The sequence below is a fragment of the Brachycentrus maculatus genome, unplaced genomic scaffold, assembly GCF_059751285.1.
Source record: "Brachycentrus maculatus isolate JH-2025_06_01 unplaced genomic scaffold, ASM5975128v1 h1tg000004l, whole genome shotgun sequence".
Taxonomy (NCBI): domain Eukaryota; kingdom Metazoa; phylum Arthropoda; class Insecta; order Trichoptera; family Brachycentridae; genus Brachycentrus; species Brachycentrus maculatus.
This window is the reverse complement of record NW_028280759.1, coordinates 3,728,716-3,750,884: the sequence shown is the minus strand read 5'-3', so window position 1 is coordinate 3,750,884 and position 22,169 is coordinate 3,728,716. Positions and strand designations below refer to the sequence as shown.

The window sequence follows — 22,169 nt, the reverse complement described above, 5'->3', positions numbered from 1 at the left end:
CACACGCACAATATTTACACATAATAAAGTGAAAGGGTATAGTACTCTCTTAGGAGAACACGACGATTGATTGTCTTTAAACATAATATAAAACAAGTTATAAATATATTTCATCAGATAAATACGTGGATTGTAATTGCGGAAAAATGTCATTCCACTGCGGTTACATTTTAAGATAAATTCGAGCTGTATTAAAAAAAACTTTACCAAAAAGAGAATGTTATGTAAACAAGAGATTATATTTAAAACAATATTGAAAGTAATGATATTTTAATGAGAAATTTGTGAAAAAAATAACATATTTTAGTTCGTCTTATCATGGTTCCAATAAATCTTGAATAAATGGTCATATTTTTCTAGCATATAAAATCGAGTAAGTATTGATCGCATCAACAACTTGCATAAACCAATGATTTTCGATCGCTGCGCTGTAGGTACAAATTAAAATACATTTTTATTTTTCTATTGTTAGCACTGTTATAAATCAAGGTCGCTTCTGTCATCGATAAAAACATGCCGTACGGAACCGTGTAAAGTGTGAAACATTTTTTTTGTAATTCATGTAATTATTTTATTTAATCCTTCAACTTGTTTTTCTGACAAGTAAGTATTGTTATCAAGTTTATAATATGGAATGGAGTTATTAATTGTTTTCGTTGATTTAGATTACCATACATCATGTACGGTTTTTATGAGGTTTTAAAAGACCAAACCTATTTTATCGTGCAATAAAGTAATATTATTGCATTAATATACTTTTCGCAAATATAATATGTGCTATTTTTCAGATATGAATCGGAAATACCGACGTGCTTAAATGGGTCTTTGGTGCTTTCATTGAGACCCAAATACACAAAAATAATTTATTATATGATAAATGAATAACACCTTCCCAAATAACACAAATACTACTGATATTTAAATTATAAACATGTTTCGAAGCAGGGGTGACAGTAATATTGTATATAAATGTACTGTTCGGTTGCTTGAAGACAGCGAGATCTTAGAATGTGAATTTCATGTAAGTTATAAATGTACAATAATAAATATATAATAAACATGTATTAAACCTTCATTTAGTCGCAGCTATCAATGAACGTGGGACTAAACTTCAGACATTATGCAGATACTTCAATAAATCACATGCAACTGTATTGCAAATATCAGTTGCTCTAGTCTTTTGACAGCAATATAGATATACCCATTTTATAAATTTACCAATCATGTGATTGAAAGACATATTATACTTGAAATTACATATAATTTTGGCTCATTTACTTATATTTGAATGTTACAATTATCTTTAATTTTATTTCATGTGTATGTAAGTAAATTTTTACCTTAGCAGTTGTGTATTCTGTTAAGTGTAAAATGATTTATATCTAGTTGAAAATTGTCACATTAAAATATTCAAACAAAGCGTACTAAATTAGCCCTCTGTCTTTAAATTTCACTATTTTGTAAAATGATTTATATCTAGTTGAAAATTGTCACATTAAAATATTCAAACTAAGCATACTAAACTAGCCCTCTGTCTTTAAAATTCACTATTTTGTAAAATGATTTATATCTAGTTTAAAATTGTCACATTAAAATATTCAAACTAAGCATACTAAATTAGCCCTCTGTCTTTAAAATTCACTATTTTGTAAAATGATTTATATCTAGTTGAAAATTGTCACATTAAAATATTCAAACTAAGCATACTAAATTAGCCCTCTGTCTTTAAAATTCACTATTTTGTAAAATGATTTATATCTAGTTGAAAATTGTCACATTAAAATATTCAAACTAAGCATACTAAATTAGCCCCCTGTCTTTAAATTTCACTATTTTGTACATCCCAAAAACGTTATTAGTCATTGTAAAGATTAAATGATCAATAATTTAAAAGAAGGCTTCATCATGCATCTTCATTGATGAGCGTCCATAGACGAAATTACATTAAACCCTTAAAAACCTGCATACTTTCTAGGCAAATCTAATATGGTGTGCGCCCAAAAATACCCACGAATGTCCATAAGTAGCCGCAAAAATTCAGCTAAGCACATCTTCACTCACGTATGAAAAGCTATAGAAAAAGACTGCATGTTACTGAACTCTTTATTAAGTAGAGAAGTTCAATTATTTTAATATATATATATTAATAAATTTATAAAGAAAACCCCCATATACTAATTAGTAAATAATGATAAAATACAGTTTACATGAAAAAAAATCTGTTTTATTTCCTTCACAACGCTTTGTTTTTTGGGCTTTGTGATTTTGTACTTATTTGAGAAACTGACTAAGTGCAAGAAGCTGGATCCCCCTGCACTCGATTATCTGCATATTATCTGTGGTGAAGATCTGTCTCAGTTTTGAACAATTATTCTTAGTTAAAACAATTTTAAATAATTAATAAATAAATAATTTACGTTTGTATTTTTTATTCTTATTTTAGCCAAGTAATAAAGGAAAATATCTTTTGGATTCCGTATGTCAACAACTAAATTTAATAGAAACAGACTATTTTGGCTTGAGATATGTGGATGCTGCCAATCAAAGAGTAAGCAAATTATCATGTTAAGAATTTAAAAAAAAAAAAACTGGATCGTATGTGACGTTGCACTGATTTCAATGACTTTACTATATTTTTGAGTATATTTTATATTTCATTAGCAAATAATTAAAAAAGAATTGCATATATTAAACCTATTTTTAAGTTTTATCTTTTATAAATGTGATGAGAAGTAAAGTTTTCGACATTTGAACCACATGTGTGAATTTCTTTAAAACCAGGTATACCCTTAAGATTTTCTTTATGTATATAAATATCCGCCTCCATAGTGTAATGGTCAGCACGCTCGGCTACCGTTCTGGAGGTCCCGGGTTCGATTCCCAAGGGGGGTAAAATAAATATAAGTGATTTTTTCACTGTCATATTTATTCAATATTACCCTGGACTGGTACCTGAAGCGGAGGGCTGATCACCTTTCCTTCATGTGTAAACGATCAAGATAACACTGCGTTTATATGACGCAGTGCCCTATGCACCATTGGGGTGCGGATGAGGGTTTTATTATTATTATTATTATATAAAAATACATGATACTGTTAAAATAAAAGAATGTGAGTGACTCTAGAAACACTTTGTATCGGTTTCATTCATAACGCATGAAAATGTTTTGAACTTTGATTTCGATACAGTCATAATTCGGACTGGCATTATAAATGTATTTAATAATTTATCAATATTCTTTTATTAATTTAATTGTGTTTACTAATATTGTAATGGTACTCTTCCAGCACTGGTTACACATGGCAAAATCAATTGTGAAGCAAATTAAAGGTAAGACAGCATATTATATAGTATACTATTTTCATTTTCTAAACTATAACTCTGAAGTTTATTTATTTAGATGTGGATACATAAATTTTTATTTGTCCTGTAAAGGCTCACAGCCGAGACCCTTTCTATATGAAATTTTCTCACATCTATCAGGCACGGAATTCTAGGTCAATTCATGTATTTACAGCCTGCTATTGAACATAAATATATTGTATTTAAATGAGTAAAAAATATATTGATATTTTGACAGTTGGTGTTTCACTATCTTGGTAGTAATAATAATCGCTATCATGGTGTTAATGTTTCCAGCGCCAACTAAATTAGTCTATATAATGATGACATACAATGCAAAATCACCAGCAGTCTGAAACTGCGAAAGAGATGACATTTTGAATAAAACCAAAATATTTCCCATATTTTTTCCCCCATGTAATATTAAAGTGTCCTTGAGAATGAATTTTACAAAAATAGCAGTTTATAATTATTCTATTATTATTATATCCAAAATTATTATTTTGAATGCACATAAAGGGTGCATTGATAAAACCATTTTAAACTCACAGGATTATTTGATAGGTATCTCCATTGTACTGCATCCATGGCTAATATGTAATTAGTTAGGGACTAAAGTCATCAGTTTACTGAAAAAAAAAGTTTGATAAAAAATCTAAAGCTTATTTTTTTTTACAGATGCTAGTCCCATATTATTTAGTTTTCGTGTTAAGTTCTATCCGCCGAATCCTCTCCTTTTAAAAGAAGAAATAACTCGATACCAAGTATACCTCCAACTGAAAAGAGACCTTCTCCATGGACGTTTATACTGCACCCCGAACGAAGCAGCCATGTTGGGTGCTCTTGTCATACAAGGTTTGTATTTTGCTTTCCAGTTTTCATCATCCTATAGTTCATCCATAGCTTTTTAAAAATATTTGGTGGATAATGTAAATAATGGAATGGCCATTAGCCGTATGTAATCTGTTTCGTTGGATTGAATATTGATTTATAGATTTGGCATTTGATTTGTAGAACTCCATTTCAATTCATATATTGAATATAAAATCAATCATTGATTTTTAGAGTCTACTAAATTGTGTTTTATTATTAAAAACACAAAAATAAAATTTGTGACAGTTGTTTTGCCTTGTTATGCCATTTTTACAGTAATATTTATTTTGTAAAATTATCAAATTTTGTTATAGAACTATTAATAAATCCTTGATATATCTAACATAATATAAAATATCTTTTGCTAAAGGTGATTCTAACATCATATTGAAAATGCCATAACAAGGCGAAAAAATTGTAATTTATTTTTATTTTTATATGTTTTTAATAATAAAATACAATTTAATAGACTCTAAAAATCAGTGTTTGAGTATGTATTCAATATATAAATTTAACAGTGATACAACATTTTGAGTGTGTCCAAATACTTGTTCACAAAATCTGGATTGTCTCCAATCACAGGAGTTATTTTCATATTATTTTTTGACATCTCATCAAAGATGAAGAAGAATATGGAAGTCTGGGCATTTACGGGGCTGACGACCGCCATAGGCTGGTTTGAGTGATCACTTTACACATGTGTAACATTCACCAATTCTACCCATTATTGACAACCACACTACACAAATTCTTGGAAGTTCTATATATATGAACCAATTTAGAAACCTTGTTCTTGAATCACTGGAACTTCACTAGAGACATCTATTGGTGAGATGTAAAGCTGTTGGTCGTCAGCCCCGTAAATACTCAGACATCCATATTCTTCTTCATCTTTGATGAGATGTCAAAAAATAATATGAACAGTGATGTTTACGTTTTTACTCTTGTGTCTCAGGCGAGTTGGGGGATTATGACCCAGCAGTGCACGTGGGGAGTTACGTGTCGGACATGAGACTGCTGCTACGGCAGACCGAGGTGATGGAAGCGCGCATGCAGGAGCTGCACGCCCTACCCGCTCCCGAGGGCGGCGTGGCCGGCCTCTCGCCTCCCGACGCGGAGACGACGTTCCTGAAGATAGCCTGTCAACTTGACACCTACGGTGTCGACCCTCATGCCGTTAAGGTAATTTTCACACTCTACAGTTTTACATTACCCTTTAAAAATCATATTACATTCCTCGTGGGCAATCTATTAAATACTCGATTAATCAGTTTTATTCACAGGATCATAGAGGGAACCAACTTTACCTTGGCATAAATCACAGCGGTATCATTACCTTTCAAGGGAGTCGAAAAACTCATCATTTCAGGTGGGCCGAAGTTCACAAGATTAACTACGAAGGAAAAATGTTTATAGTTCACTTGAACTATCCCGAGGTATTTTTTTTCTATATCAACTTTATAGTATAGGCAAATATATATGCAGTATTCGGAATTGTGTTTTGAATGCTTTATTACTTTCAGAAAAAGCACACCGTGGGTTTCAAGTGTCCGAGTGGTTCCGCATGCCGACATGTCTGGAGATGCGCTATTGAACAGATGTTGTTCTTCACGTGAGTTTTCTTTTACGGTTGATTATTCTAATCATAGGCTATGTTATTCAAGAGGAGTATCAGATCTGACATACTCTATAAACAAATGTTTTTTTTTTAAGATTCTATTTATGTCTATTAAACACGATTTATATCCATAATTTAATTTGGAAGGTTTGCTTATTGAAAAATATAAATTTAGTAAATTGGTGCAGTATTCCATCATTACAGGTATCTGTGTTTTATGAGAGTTTTTGTCTTAATTTTTAGTCTGAAAGTTGTGCCTTCTCATAATTATGTCAGATTTAATTACTTTGCTGCAATTAAAATATCTTCAGCTTAATCCTTCATATTTTCATTATTTCTTTACACATTTCAATGTAAATAGTACTATGGTAGTCTGCCTCCGTAGTGTAATGATCAGCACGTTCGGCTACCGTACTAGAGGTCCCGGGTTCGATTCCCAGGGAGGGATCAAATAAATATAAGTGATTTTTTCACTCTGATATTTATTCAATTGGACTGGTACCTGAAGTGAAGGGCTGATCACCTTTCCTAACGTGTTAACGTTCAAAATAACACTGCGTTTATGTGATGCAGTGCCCTACGCACCATTTGGGTGCGGGTAAAGAATAAATACTGTGGTCGTGTGATTTTTTAAAATATATATTTTTTTCTAATTCAAAAGGTCTTATTGTTTAATAATTGTAATCCTCACACTGTTAACTTCTTTTATTACCAGACTGGCATCGAGTGCAGACGCGTCTGTGGTTTCTGGAGGTGGATTTTTCTCCTGGGGCAGCAAGTTCCGTTACGTGGGTCGGACGGAGAGAGAAATATTGCAAGGGGGAAATGATAGCGGATCCCATACAAGTAATGGGACCAGCAGTGAAGGCGGAGGGATGAGGCGCAAGGCCTCCAGTGTACCCGCGACCCCGTCAACTCCCATGAACAGTGATTTTGGTGAGAATTCACCACTTTTATTGAAATAGAAATAGGTAATTGTTAGCTAAGCAGTAGAAAATGAATGTAGTGGAAATGAATGTCGACGAAAGTATGTGTGCGTCGCCTGTTTTCATTTTAATATTGGGATATTTACACACGTTACATTTAGCGAATGAAAAGGATGTGTGAATGAAGAGCGTGCAGCGCTTAGAGGTGATTATTTCCATAATTTTTTTTATTTTTATTTATTTGGGAATTGTACAGCTAAAAACATTCTAGGATTATTGTGCATAGAGGTAGCTTTCAACTATTTTATCCGCTTAAAACATTATATCATAAGGTAGTTGACTTTCACCCAGAGTGATGTGTTTAAATGCAGTGTGGGTAAGCTCGGTAAAGTATCAAAATATTGACTGGTTTCTGCATGACGTCGGTGACGCGCTTATCAGAGCGTCGGAACAGGAATCCGGCCAGGTGACCAGCGGTTCGATTTTGAAAGTTATTAAAAACTTGACTTTTCATATTAACACACTTGGGACGGGAAAGGTATTTCTACCCGTCTGGTCGATTGATGCTTAAGGACGTGAAAGGTATTTTGACCTTCTGCGCCGGTCTCATTTTAATGTCAGACGAGAAATTTGTCAAATGCCATCAGACAAGAAGAAATTGATCAAATTTAAAAAATACTCGTCGGAAATGTGTTAAAATTAAATTAATACATATATCTAAAACTTAAGCTATATTTAAGTAACTTATAAACGTGATGTTAAGTTAGGATTGAAAAAATTGAATGTTAAGTTATTTTGAGGACTCAATTTTCTAAAAATTCTATTAAAACTTTGGGGTTTTGAACACGGGTCGTAAGATTTCAATACAGGTTTTTACTTTATGTATTAATTTTAAATCAAACACAGATTTTTTGAGTCTACTAAGTTGTATTTTATTAACAAAAAACACATAAAAAATTATATTGTGACAATTGTTTCGCCTTGTTAGGGCATTATCAAACGAATGACATTCGTTTGATAATGCCCTAACAAGGCGAAACAATTGTCACAATATAATTTTTTATGTGTTTTTTGTTAATAAAATACAACTTAGTAGACTCAAAAAATCTGTGTTTGATTTAAAATTACTACATAAATTAAAATGGAGTTCTACAAATTAAACGCCAAGTCAATAAATAAATACAGGTTTTTACTGTTTTTATGGCTGTATTGCGTCGATTAAAATACACAAACATGCTTGGTATGCAGGGGGGGCGTACAGCAGCCTTCCCCGATCTACTCACTCGGCTCCATTGGGAGAGCCGCTGGATTCTTGCAACGGCTGTGCGGGACACGGGATGGGGAATCCGGGAGAGCCGCACTCTCATTACTGCACGGAGCACATACTATCTCCCGTCACTGAAGAACAGCGCTCAAAAATGATGTATCAAGGTTCGTAAAATAAAAGTTTATTTATATCGCTCACTCCTTTCAATAACATCATAAATCAAAAATCGTCAACTTTCGGTTGTGTATGTTTTCGGAATGCCCAAAAAATGTACTTCATCCCAGCAAAAACGGTATATTTTAAACTTAATATTTACCCGCTACAGGGCCGAAAGTGATGTTTTTGCATTTTGAAGAAAAGGTATTGTTTAAGTATTTCTTTAAATATACTAAATATTTTTCAAATGGAGAAAAAACCTTCAGGTTTTACCTAAAAAGATCTGTTGCACAGTAATAAGTTCAATAAGTGGCTTGATATTTATTTTTAATACATTGTATTATATTTTTAAACTTTAAAAACGTTCTCCTGAAAACTCAAGTTTTTTTGATTTATGACGTTCTTGAAAGGAGTGGGCGATATAATAAAATTTTTTACCTATTCTTTATTTTAAAGCCACAAATGTACTTGAAGACAATTTTATCTGTTACTCTCTCTTCCTCTCTCTCTTTTTGTTTTTTCTCCCGATATTCTGTGCTGGGCCTACACAGGAAACGGGCGCCCAGCCCCTGCTTACAAGGGGAGAGAGAATAATATGTTTGTATTAATTTCCAAATTTGCATATTTCTGTCTCTTTCTAGGTGACATTCGAACTAACCAATTAAAACCAATAAATATAATACAAGTATGAGTTTTAATCATTTAATAAAATCTTAAACGTTTCATAAAATAAAAATTCTTATGATTGGGATATATCTGCCATCAAGTTAGTGGGAACATACAAAAAAATAGAATACACGGAAGAGTAAAATAAAATAGCTCCTTACGAATGTATGGTTTCACTAATAAAAATGAGTGATTCTTGCAATATTGGAGATGGAATAACAATACCACAATTTCTGTTTGTTTAATTTTAAGGAGGAAATTCGGAAGGATCGCATCATTTCAACGACTATTATTTCCGTGATTCCTTTGAGCATTCGTCTTCCGAGTCGCAGCTGACCAACTTGGGCATGGAGGCCAACAGCCGGGGCCCCGAGGAGTCCTCGCACCCCTCCAGCAGCAGCCACACGCCGAGCCGCCGAGCTCTGCACGCTCTCCCGCCGCACGCCAAGCCTCCCCCGCCTCCCACCAAAAGGTTCAGTATTCTCAAGGCCTTTGTTCCGTCGTTCCTGTTTGTCTGCTTCTCGCTGGTTTTCTTCACGGTGCTGATCTTGGAGTGTGACTGGCCGCTGCTGAAGAGGTTCCGACAGTGGCCGGAGATTGTGTCTCTACATTATCACTATTACAGGCCCCTGAAGGATTACATGCGCCAAACTGTCGCCCGACTGTTTTGATTGATTCCGATCAAGTTTTTTCAAATCGACCATACCGATGATTCCTCGATGACGCCTAAATGGTACAATCCAAGTCAAATTACGTGTCAGTATGTAATATTCCATTATATAATCAATCCAATCAAGAGATATAGTTTTGTGCCATTTATGATTTATAATTTCCATACAACTTTGTTTTATTAGATAACGAATCTAATAATATAATCATAATTGAAATAAAACATTCCTATACATAAGAAATAATATGTTTCAGAAATAACATACATTCCAAGTTTTAATTATTGATCTGCTGAGCGCACTAAGAATAGGTGCTCTAAATAGATTATTATTGGTGTCATTATTTTGATTGCAAACAGTGATCTGATTTTATAAGTAATTTGTTACTAAGCAAAAAACACAATCATGAATTATATATGTATATTTTTATCTAATATGCATATACATACATAGCATTTTTAGTAATATTGCTGAAATATGCTAAATGTATACATATTTAGCACATTAATCTGTCTAGTACTTATTTCCATGCCAGCATAACTTGAATCAGATTGTTTTTCGTCAAGTATTTTAATAGATGACTGTGAATGTAGCTCCGATAGCGATATGATTATTTTTTATTTTCATATTTGTGTTTATTATTTACAAATTTTATTGTTCATATTTTTCATAGCTATAAAGCTTTTATGATGTTATTTACAAACATTATAATGTAATGTAATGCATATATACAAAGTAGTAATGAATATTTTTTCCATACTAACGCATTTGGGAAGCTTTACTGCTGCTAAAATTGATACTGATTGTATGTACATTATATGTATTGACATATATTTTTGTATTTATTTCATCGGCCTTTAGCTGTGTAGATATTTCAATTGTAGATTCAGTCAGGATAGATTTATTCACTAAGATTTTTAATGTTTGTCACAGGAGAGGGTGTCAATTTATGAAATTAAGATATAAAGCGTACATTGTGATAGTTATTAATACGATCTTAAGGTACAAATTAATGTTATTTTTTACGTTGCCATTGATATTTTTATTTGTATTGTATTGTCTAACTTGATAAATATATAATATGTTATAATTTTGTATGCTTACATCCTTAAAATAGTACGGTATTTAAATAATGTTACGTGGGATAAACTGCACATTGTAATTATTTATTACTTGAAGGCCAGGTAATGCATTCAATTGGGAATCAACTCGAGATCCTATGCATGCAGTATAACAAACTGACATTTGCATTTTAGGCTGAAATCCTCCTGGTTAAAAAGCCATCAAATAAAAATTAGATATTTGGTCTGAAAATTTAAATTGGATATCTATAATTTAATTTAAATAATTTTGTTTTATGTTTTGGATAACCATTTTATTTTTTATGGTTTAATTTATTCATATTAATTTATATTTATTCAAAATGGTAGTGAGCCTGGAAATATTTGAAAACAATACTTGATATTCTTGTACAAGAATAAAAAAAAGCATAAAGGATCTGTTATCCTTTTTTTTTAAAAAAAAAAAGTAAATTCGTGATTTATTACTCACATAATATTTTTTTGAAGATTTACAATTTGAATAATCATAATAAAATTAAAATAATTTATTGTTTTAAGTACAAGAACTCCCAACTGGCAATTCACTCTTCAAAAAATCTAACTTATGTACTGTCATAATTTCTATAAAAATATTGTTAGTGATTGATGATGTTAAAACACCATAATTGAATCACTCTTCGTTGTAAGGTTGTGAAGAGAAAGTTCTATGAACATAAATGTAAATGATAAAATCTCATACTTAATCAAATATAATCCAAATAATTTCCTACTCTTGTCATATATTTTTTTTTCTAGATATTTACAAAGTTTTTTTAATTTTATTTTTTAAATCTGTATTTATTTTCTGTAAATATTATGAATGTAAGTATATAAATCCTCAAAGAAGGATTAATGTAAAATTTAGCTCATAATATTTGAAAACAGTATGTTTGTTTCTTTTTGCTCTGAGTAACAACCTAACAAACTAAAAAAAAAAATATATGGTTTTATCATCAATTTCAAAAGCTCAATTCAGTATATCTTTGATAATATTGCAACAAAAGCTGTCTCAAGACAAGCTTATTTCGAATGCAAACATATATTAATATATTTATTTTCCTTATTTTTTTCAATTAGGTATTTTATTTTAATATATTGACATAATATTGTCTATATAATTTAAAACTTTTTTGTTGTTGATAATACATATACAATTAAACTCACATATAATAAATGTGTATTTAGTGAAGTTCTCACATGAACAAATATTTCTTTTAAACAGAATTTTAAGGACAAGTATTTTGTCTTTTAAATAATTTATATGTTGTAAAGTTTTCTTACGAGATTCATCTCTTTAATGTCAATATAGAATTTCACTTAATAGTGTGCAATAGTGTTCAATATATCAGCAATAGCTAGTAAACTATTTTTACCTAAGAACTTCTTATGTATAGGAAAATTCTTTTAACATACATTTTGACTGTCATTGTTCAATTTACTCTAGGAAATAAATAAATGAAGGAATTTAATAAAATCAACAACAAAGTTAGGCGTACACGGCAACAACTAATGTTCTAGAATGTTTTTCTAACATCCGTTCATATGTGATTCAATACTAACATCGTAATATTGAAGCTCAACTATTTATATTTCTTTGCACTTTTGGAAAACTGTCTGTTCTTGAGATAGCTTGTGTTGCAATATGTATGTAATATTTTATATTATTTATAGCACTTAAATGGCAGTGTTCTTCTTTTAACTGGATGGTTTTCTAGTTTAGATTTTGTTTTACTAGTATGTAACTTGAAATGAAACATAAAATTCTCACCTCATTTTAAAATTTCACTCAAATAACATTCCATAACATCGGTACCTATTTTAAAATATTACAACTGCTGTGGTAAAAATAGTTTATAGCGATGATATTTTATTTTTCTTGTCATAGTAGATTAGATACCTGCGGTATTACGTTGATAACAACATTTCCATTTAACTAAAGCCAAATTTATTTATGTATTATAAAACGAACAACTTTTTAAGATGCTGTCGAATTTAATGTAAGAATATAGTGTGGTTTTCCCAGTACTAGTAAAATTGTACCTGTTTGCTTTTATTGAATGATAATTTATCTTTAATCTGTTTTACTCATTATGATTTAAAAATTTTCATTTAATTTTAATTTATCATGTTATTTATTTTATAAACATACCAAATTTTATACACGAAAAAAATATGATTTAATCGATTAACATTTCTTTCAAAAGATGAAACTAATGTTTTTATTTTAGGTCTTTAAATTCTAAAGTTATCATGAATAACTGCTTCACTAAATATTAAGCTAAGAGTCAATAAGCGTACTTAATATCTTGGAATTTTCATGTATGTACTACATATGTATGTAAAATATTCCATTTATTTTTTCCATCAATGAAAGATAAAGTTTTATGAATATAAATTATATAGAAATAAAAAAAGTAGTCATTAGGTTTTTAGACGCTATGAAATGAAATGCCATTATTACCCCGTTTTGTACTTACGTAATTAGTGACCAATTTGAAACAGATTTTAATTAGAAATATTTTTTGGTTAATCATGACCGACAGTTTTAAACTTTTATAATACAGACGATACTTTTGTTTATACTTTAAATTAATTTTACACAACTATGGCCCAAAAGTATTCCATGTTTTAGATTTTTGTTTTGTTTTAGACTTTCAATAAAGATATAATATGCAGAAAGATCAGAAATTTATATTAAAGGCTTTTGTTTATCGATAGGTAGTTTATTTATTTGAGTTTTCTTCATAAACTTCGGTCCATAGTTGTGATGCACACAAATATGGTCCATTGAATATATCTTTGAATGATAAACCACTATAATTAGAAGAATGTTTAGTTTTAACGAAAGTTAGCAATAGTCAACTCACACTGACTGTCGATAAGTAAAAAAAACCGACAACGAGTAATCTGATACCATACCTACTAGACTTTTTTTATTTAGTAGCTCACATATTTCAGATATTGGGTTTTCTGTGCCTGCGGCTGTTTGGACCATAGTTAAGGCTTAGGACCATAGTAGTGTGAAATTATGGTAACCTGTTTTAATAGGAACGATTGTAAAGAATTCAATCCAGAAAATGAAATAAGGCATGTTGTGTGCAAAGTAATTTACCCCTTTCCAGCAAAAAGTCCAAACTTTTTAATAAAATTAAAGGTTCACTTTTCTAACATGTAATAGCAAGAAAAAACAGTGAATGCCCCAATGTATTATTATAAAAAATGCAATGTATTTATTAAATTAGCATAATTTATTGTTTAACTCACTTAATAGCTGGTAGTTAAACAATCACAATTTTATGGTCAAACTGGTTGAAAATAGGATAGTCACGGTAATTGATAAGTGATGGTATTGAAGTATGTCTCACATAATGAACAAATTCCTCAAAGTGCCAATATTGTGATGGACTGTGTCCATCTGTGGACCTTAAAGAAATTTATTCATAAGACAACAAACATCACAGGTATTGCAAAACATTGGCATTATGTCTGGATCCTAAAGGCATTGTTGTATTGCAGCATCATTGCATGCTGGGTACTCCTTATATATCTGGACCATAGCTTGCATGTATACATGGATTTGCAATACACTGAAAACAATGATTTTTTCTTTGCAAAAATTTCTTCGCAATCATATTTGTTTAACCTTCCAGCGGGTGCGTTGACAAATTTTTTTTGAGCGGGCGCGTGTTATATATTTTATGTCATCAAGTTATCTGTATGTAAATTGGGTTTTCTTTATATAAATGTTTTGAAATTGCTGTAATGTAATAAAAAATTATAAATGTACTTAATAACCCCCTTCCCTTTTGCAAAAATACGGTACGTCATCTTTCACCATCTTGTAAATAAATTTTTTCGAATTAAAAATTCTTCATTGTTTTCTCCTCTCTTCAGTTGATCTGACATGTTTTCCTGTTAAAACACGTCTAAAATAAATAAAAAATACATTTAGCTATAAAAAACCGATTTAAATGAAAAATAAATAAGAAAATTAGTTTATTTCCATATACTTACACTTCAAGGAGCGATTTTTTAAATTTACGCTTAAAGGAAATGTCAAAATTTCAATGAAAAACAAAAACTTCTTAGCACACTAGGTACGTCTGTAGTTTAGAGAGACACTGACCCTCAAATAGCTCGGAGCTGGATGCTTGCAATTAAGTGGTAAGGGTGGAGGAAGCGATAAGGTGCATTTGTCATAAATTTTTTTGAGAACGCGCCCGCTGGAAGGTTAAACGGAGACAGATTCATGCACTTGCCTTATTGAACAAATTACAACATTCATTGAAAAAAAAAGATATAATTATTTTGAAAATGGAAGCGTCTAAATGTGTCGTTGCTGGTACCAGGAAAGTGAACCTTTACACCAACTTTAAGAAGAAAAATTGAAAACAAATATATAACTATCTTCATTGAATGTAACATAGGGAATATATATATATATTTTTTGCTATGAAGGGGTAATATGAATAGGTATTTTTGAGTAATTAATGGTAAAGGTTTACCTCTACAGATAAGCTTTAATAAAAAAATCTGAAAAACGCAATATGAATCTCTGTTTTGTGAATCTGTAATTTTTAAACTACATTTTTACTGTCCATAATATTATACATATGAATTAAATTTTAGTTTTAAAACCGACTTATTTAGACAGATTTATTAAGTATTGCACAGTATCAGTATATATTTGTAATATGTATTGTATAATATTCTAGGGACATATTACATATATGTATTTCTGTCCATGTCACAAATTATAAATTATGCACAACAAATATTAAAACCTAGCAGATTAAATTTTAGTATCTTCAAATAAATTCTAAAAATGTGGCCAAAGTACTAATATTTATGTTTTCTATATTATTTTTTACTTAGGACCAATGTTCATAAATTGGAAACATTTTAATGTCGAGCTTAAATATATGCTTCACTTTTCTAAACTAATACAAACTATTATTAGTGATCAACAAACTATTCATAAAACAAAAACTTCATTGACATTTTTAGTTTTTGCCTTATTTCTAATTCAGAGTAGAATAAAATTAATCTTTAGAACACAATGACTTGAAATAGAGCTACATTCTCTGAAATATTATTAAATTTGTCTTGAAAATATAAAATATGTAAAGCTAATGCATAAAAATAATATGAATGCACAATCTTTATGAAGACGTCAAATATATAAAATTTATATGTATGCACAAGCTCCATAGTAATTATGTATTATATCTCGAACATTGGTAAAGTATTATTTGAAAATTTATTTACAAGTCTAGCGATGTGCAATACAACTTTTTAAATAAATGCTTTTAATCATGTATTTTTAAATAATATTATTTATTTTTTATTATGCAAATTTATCATGATGCTTTACTGAATTTTGTATTGAATTTATTATGGTAATAAATGGAAGAATGAATTTTATGTTTTATTTATTATCAATTTACATATCCAAAATGAACAATATTAACACCGTGAGAATTGGAACAGTTCCCTGTCAGGTCAGTGGACGCTGGGGGTGACTGCAATATGCATGGATTCAAGTATACTTTTTTGTTACAATTTGATCCCATCAACATAATGAAAAAAGCAAGTTTTATTTATTTATTTTTTATCAACAAATAATTTAATAATAACAAAATAAGGGTATTGGAAATTAACCAAATAATGTCTTCAAGCTAATCTTGACCTAAATCTTTTTTACAAACACGAAAAAATAGTAAAAAAATATACATGTATGAGGTTTGCAATCAACAAATTGTTTTTATTTTATAGTAAGTTTTGAGGATTACAAGTCTACTACTTTTTTCATCGAAAAATAATAATGTCTGTCTGTATATAGGTTTGATCCCACACGTCTTTCAAACGATAGTATCGTTTCTCTTATGTAGCTCAACTGAGATGAAGCGTCATTTTTTTAAATATTTTGTGATCAATTTGTACACTTGTGTGCAAATTAAAATCCTTTAATTAACATTCATTATTTTTAAAGCAGTATATATGCACTGCTGTAACTGCTGACAACTGGTTCTGCTTCTTCTCTACCTTAAACCGATGGCTCTGCTCAGTAAAGGTAAAGGGCAATTAATTTTTCTTTTACTTTAACACTAGGCACTAGGTTTATGATTGTTGTGGGCCAATTTTATAAATTAATTTAATCTGATCCCTATCTGCACCCAATGGTGCATAGGGTACCACGTCAGATTGACACAGCGTAAACTTGCTTATACATATAAAGACAAAGTGTTCAGTCCTGCGCTCCATATTCTTGGATAAAGGAATATATTTTATGGAATATGAATGACGTGAGTCTTCAATCCTTCGAGCTCTGGGTGACATCACTAATAGCAGTAATTTCTCGTACAGATCAGAAAGAAAATCACAGCAACAGTTAGGGCACTCAGGGCTGCATACACATTTGTACTAGGTTGAAATTATTTTAGTTTTGATTTTGTATTACAGTTATAAAGCTTTTAAAGATTATCTGGGGTCTGGATTGTTCTGATATTCTTTTATGGAAAAAACAGCTTCTTGCAATAAATTCTGTAGAAATAGAGTTCCGGAGTTTTAGTAAGAAGTTTTAGGAAAAAAGTTCTCGGAAGCTAAAGCTTATGTTTAGGAAAAGGAATTTTTTCAGTCGCTGGAGATAAATGACCAAAATTTGGCACATAATTTTTTATCTCACAAGACATCGTGTAGGTATCATGATATATAATTCTGTGCATGATGTTAGAAGAATCCCCTAAATCTTGTAGTGTTTTATTGTTGTCAAAGAGCTGTGTCTTTTCAATGAAATTCGGTTTTATCGGATAAAGATCATCACCTGAAAGAATGAAATTAAAATTTTAGAATAAAAAAAATAAGTTAGGTTAAATTAGGAAAGTGTAAAATCAATGAAAATAAGACATTATTTTATTATAAAATTCTCAAATCGATAGTAAAATTGTCTAAATATTCTAGTTTAAGTAGAAATGTAGATTTTCATGGTCACAGCCAATTATAACTATAATTATGAACTTAAAACCAGTATCAAGAAATTATGAATATTTAGGTAAATGTCAAATATTTTTATATCAGTTTTTACAGTAAGCTCTGGATATATTCTCACCTGGTAAAACAATGATGATACCATCTTTTGCAAACTGATAATAGGGAAAAAATAATTCACACCCATAGTTGCTTCTCGAAACTGCAAACCGTTTTAGTTCATCAATATCAACATGCCGCTCTAATCTAGAAAGCTCATACCACTGAGGGGTCGGTAAGACCAACTTTTTTGTTTTGAATGATTCAAGAACCTTGTTGGGCGTTGACCACTAAAAATATGAGAATATAAATGATTTCATATATTACATAAACATGATAATTTTGATAACTAAATTTGTTTGAATATAAAGCTAAAACAATTTCAAGTTAGCTACGGACAAGTTTTTTGTGTTTACATATCGTGGGTGTACTGACTAAAACCGTTAACTCGAAAATATGCAATTTTGACTTAATGATGGATATTTTAATGTTCTCAATGTTCTATAAACTGGCAAAATACATTAAGTAGTTCGAAATGTCACATATATGTGGTTTTAAAAGTAAATTCAACTTCAAATTTAATGGCGGGTATTTTATTCATGCTAAAAAGCTTTAAATAACTGGGATTATTCAAACAGGGATTTTGGAGTTGACGTTTTTTGCCAGTATACCCAAGATATATTGGAAGGTATTTACATAGTATTGTTTTTTTGTTTTAATTACCAGGAAATTTGTTAAATTGGAATTTTTTAACTGTAGCAGCTATCAACAATACTATCTAAATGTTACTTCTATACAGTTTTTGAAACCCTTACGTACAGAACATAAACAAATAGTTAAAGGCGATTTTTTAGTAAGTATTTCAAAAATTCCATTACAAAGTTGCACCTTGATGTTTAAATTTATAATATATATTTTTTTAAATGTCAATATATATTACATTTTTGACATATTAAAAAAAATAAGTGATTAAGATGAAATCCATTGTAAATAGTGAAGCTACAGATAATACCAACCCAAAACTCGGTAACTTCTTTTCCGTCAATTTTTACAGGAGGTTTTTGATCGAAAAATGTCAGAAAGAAAACTGAATTGAACCTGTGAGAAGATACTTTTACTGGTGTTAACCAATTACTCCATAAATGCAGTGCCCAAATATCTGGGTAACAATCCAGGGATTGGCAAAGGGATAAAAAATTTAGAGGATCCTGGTGCACCTGAAATATTTAAAGTTATGTAATTAATAAGTTTAGAGCTACAAAAAAAAAACAGTTTAATCAATTTCATTTTTATATTTTGAAATAAGTCATGGGTAAAAAGCAAATTAAGTACTTTTTTTTGCCAATGTTGAACATCAAAATCCGGTAAATATGATGATGACTCATTATTCCTGTTAGAATCCCTTCCTTTACATATCAGAACTCCCACTTCTTCAAATGTTTCTCTTATTGCTGTTATCCTTAGAGCTAAATGTCTGTAATATTTTCACAAATAAAATGGTAGAGGAAAATAGTAAAATTTTGTATTGTTTAGTTTTTAAGGAAAAACAATTAAATATTTTGGGTAGAACTAGCAACAGAAAGATAGTAGATATTTCGGATGGCTTTTTACAACATTATATACATGGAATAAATAATAATAATTTTGGATGATTTATATAGCGTCATTTTCTTAAAATACTACCTCAAGGGTGCTTAATCTTAATTTTGATTACTCACTTCAGATTCGGATCATGATCATGCTGAAATATAAGTGAAGTTGCAGCATTTGGTATTTCAAAATCTTTAAATCTATCTTCAGTAATACCAAAGGATTTGAAGTGACCTAGCCAACTTTTATGGGCATCAGATTCGTCAATTGCACCACCAGGAAAAACTATTGTATCGGGATAAAATCCAGATTTACCACTTCTTCTTTGAAACAGGATTTCATATCCGTTTTTCTTAGCATTTCCAAGTACATCACTTCGTGATAAAACTAGCAGACTAGCTGATTCTCTCCAATGCTTCAAGTATGAGCGCATTCTCATAAATTAGCAGATACAAAAATATATTTGAATATTATTGATCTAATGTACGGAAAAACATTAAATGAACTAAATGATAAAGAGTTATTTGAAAATTTTAGATAAACATAATCGGTAATAATGAAAATTCTATTTTGAATAATTCAGAATATTGACATTTTAAAATGAACTGTCAGTGTCAAAACCACATGATAAACGTTGAGCATAGATAAAATATAAAATGAAAAGATTTTTAAATCATTTGTACATCAGTCAAAACTTATTTGAAGAATTCCTATCGCAAATAAAAAGTTTTTCAAAAAAAGCTTCTAATTTTGACCTTATATATATATATATGTACCTAATCCAATTCTGTTACTGAGAGGGCATATCGCCAGACTTCAAAATGACACGAATTTAAAAAAGGATCGCCAAAGCACATAAATTTTCTCGTCACCACACCCGGAAGTAACTGAATTTGTTTTCACTTTCTCAATAAAAAAACTTCATTCATCTCCCTCTCATTTCCATTTATCCCGAATTCCTGGGTAATTAAACACACCAATAAAATTAAATTAAAAGTAAGATGTTATAAATAACCTCATATTTCTTATCCTTATTAGGATACCTATTGGTAAGCAATGATAAGAAAGAACTTTAGGCAATGTCAATAAGGTACAAAAATTTATCTCAATAGAATACACCAAAAATAATAAATGAAATAAAAAAATAAATGGTACTGATGTTCAATAATGTGGTCAGAATGCTGAATGTAACACAGGCATATTTGAGCCAGCTGAGTCCAGTGTAAATCTTCTAAAAGTTAAAGATTTTCATACTCCCTGGCCATAAAAATTGCCTAGCTGTGTGACATTTATACTGAATCTTGATATCTCAAGGAATAAATCAAGTACAAATGTGCTAAATAAGATTTGGACATATATTAAAAATATTGGTCTCACATCTCTCAGGAAATTGATAATAATAATGCCTTTTTTTACAGCGTATTTATTTTGAAATAAAAAAATCAATTAAATAAATAATAAAACCTCAAACAAAAAAGAATAATGTGCAAAGAAGAAATTCTTTTAATTCTTAACTTTTTGTATATGGTGATTTGTTAGATGGTCACCTTAGTGGTGTAATTTTATTTGTTATTTAGGTTTTGTTTTTCTTTAGAGATTTTCAATCACTTTTCAGATCATGAGTGACTAGGAATGGCTTGCGGGTGAATCATAAGTATAAAATATGTGGCAGCATCATAAATAATATCCATTATTACCCATTGTTGGCAAAAACCTAAATTTTCTAATAATACAGTATCTACTCAATGAATTAGGGCCACCCATTATTTTTTTGAATACTCTGAAATCATGTGGATTATTATATTTATTTTACATAAATACTTTAAGTTTTCTATTGACATCTAATATCATGTATATTACCTTCAATAATATGTAAAATATACCTGGATTATTTAAGCCTTTACAAAATTTCAAACCCTTTTTCTGAGAAAGGTCCCTAATTAGCACAGGTAGACAGATAGTTGAAAGTTCAAAAAATAGTCCTTTCTCATTTATTAGTGAAGTTTCTTGAGTTCTGTATGTTGTTTTGTTCAGAGAGGTTATATAGTTATCGTGTCTTGTGAAAAAAACTTAATTTTTAATTTTAGTTCATAAAGTATAATTTTTTTTTGTAAACACAAGTGTTTTTTTTGAAAAGGACAAAATGGGAAAAAGTAAAGACATTTCTGAGGAAAAAAAGTCTAGTGTTATAGTGCTACTGAAATTAGGAATACTATCTAATAGAGAAATTTCAAAAAAAGAAAACGTTTCTCGTCAAACAGTGGACAGAATTTCAAAATCAATAAAAAATCTGTCACCCGCCACTAGCAATCGGCGAAAGAACTGTCGTAGGATTAGAAAAACAACACCGAGGACTGATCGAAAAATCGTTCAAAGTGCCTTGAAAAACCGTAGTGCATCAGCAAAAACATTAAAAATAAAATTGGAAGAAGAGGGTATAAATATATCGGTATCAACACTGAGGCGACGTCTTTACGAAGTAAATCTGAAATGCAGGCGCCCTGTAAAAGTACCAAAATTGACACCACGAATGAAAGCGGATCGATTAAAATGGGCCAGGCTGCATCGAAATTACTCGGTAGATGATTGGAAAAAGGTATTTATTTAAATTGAATTTTCAACATATCATTTTAGTAAATAAACTTATATATTTGAATTAAACTTAAATTTTCATTATTTTTCAGGTCATCTTTAGTGATGAGTGCCGGTTAGAAGCCGTGACAGAGAGCCGTCAATTCGTCAGGAGAACACCAATGGAACGTTACAATGAGGCCTGTGTGGTAAAAGTTATCAAACACCTCCCTGCAACAATGATATGGTCATGTATTATTAACAATTTACCTGGGCCGTTGTTTTTCGTGGAAGGAACAATGAACCAAAATTCCTATAAGCAGGTCCTTGAACGAATTTTATTGCCCTTCTAACATACACTCGAC

At 30.3% G+C, this 22,169-nt stretch overlaps 2 protein-coding genes across 3 annotated transcripts; one reads left to right on the top strand and one right to left on the bottom strand.

Moving 5' to 3' along the window:
- The first annotated feature begins 392 nt into the window (after positions 1–392).
- Positions 393–16,090, top strand: Frmd5 (FERM domain containing). 2 transcript variants are annotated; one of them, XM_088277500.1, is made up of 11 exons: positions 393–603; positions 789–1,021; positions 2,444–2,548; positions 3,289–3,331; positions 4,022–4,198; positions 5,172–5,398; positions 5,500–5,652; positions 5,740–5,828; positions 6,550–6,770; positions 8,009–8,191; positions 9,102–16,090. In XM_088277500.1, the coding sequence occupies exons 2-11, from the start codon at positions 932–934 to the stop codon at positions 9,518–9,520; spliced, it is 1,707 nt and encodes a 568-aa protein (XP_088133626.1). In that variant the 5' UTR covers positions 393–603; positions 789–931; the 3' UTR covers positions 9,521–16,090. The 2 variants fall into 2 exon arrangements, with proteins under 2 accessions (XP_088133626.1, XP_088133621.1); XM_088277495.1 differs by having other exon boundaries at positions 5,488–5,652.
- Positions 16,091–16,211: 121 nt separating this feature from the next.
- LOC148313961 (acyl-coenzyme A diphosphatase NUDT19-like) lies at positions 16,212–20,959 on the bottom strand. The gene is made up of 5 exons (XM_088277522.1): positions 19,362–20,959; positions 18,976–19,117; positions 18,660–18,860; positions 17,726–17,933; positions 16,212–17,440 (listed from the first exon to the last, which is right to left on the bottom strand). The coding sequence occupies exons 1-5, from the start codon at positions 19,670–19,672 to the stop codon at positions 17,220–17,222; spliced, it is 1,083 nt and encodes a 360-aa protein (XP_088133648.1). The 5' UTR covers positions 19,673–20,959; the 3' UTR covers positions 16,212–17,219.
- Between the last annotated feature and the right edge of the window lie 1,210 nt (positions 20,960–22,169).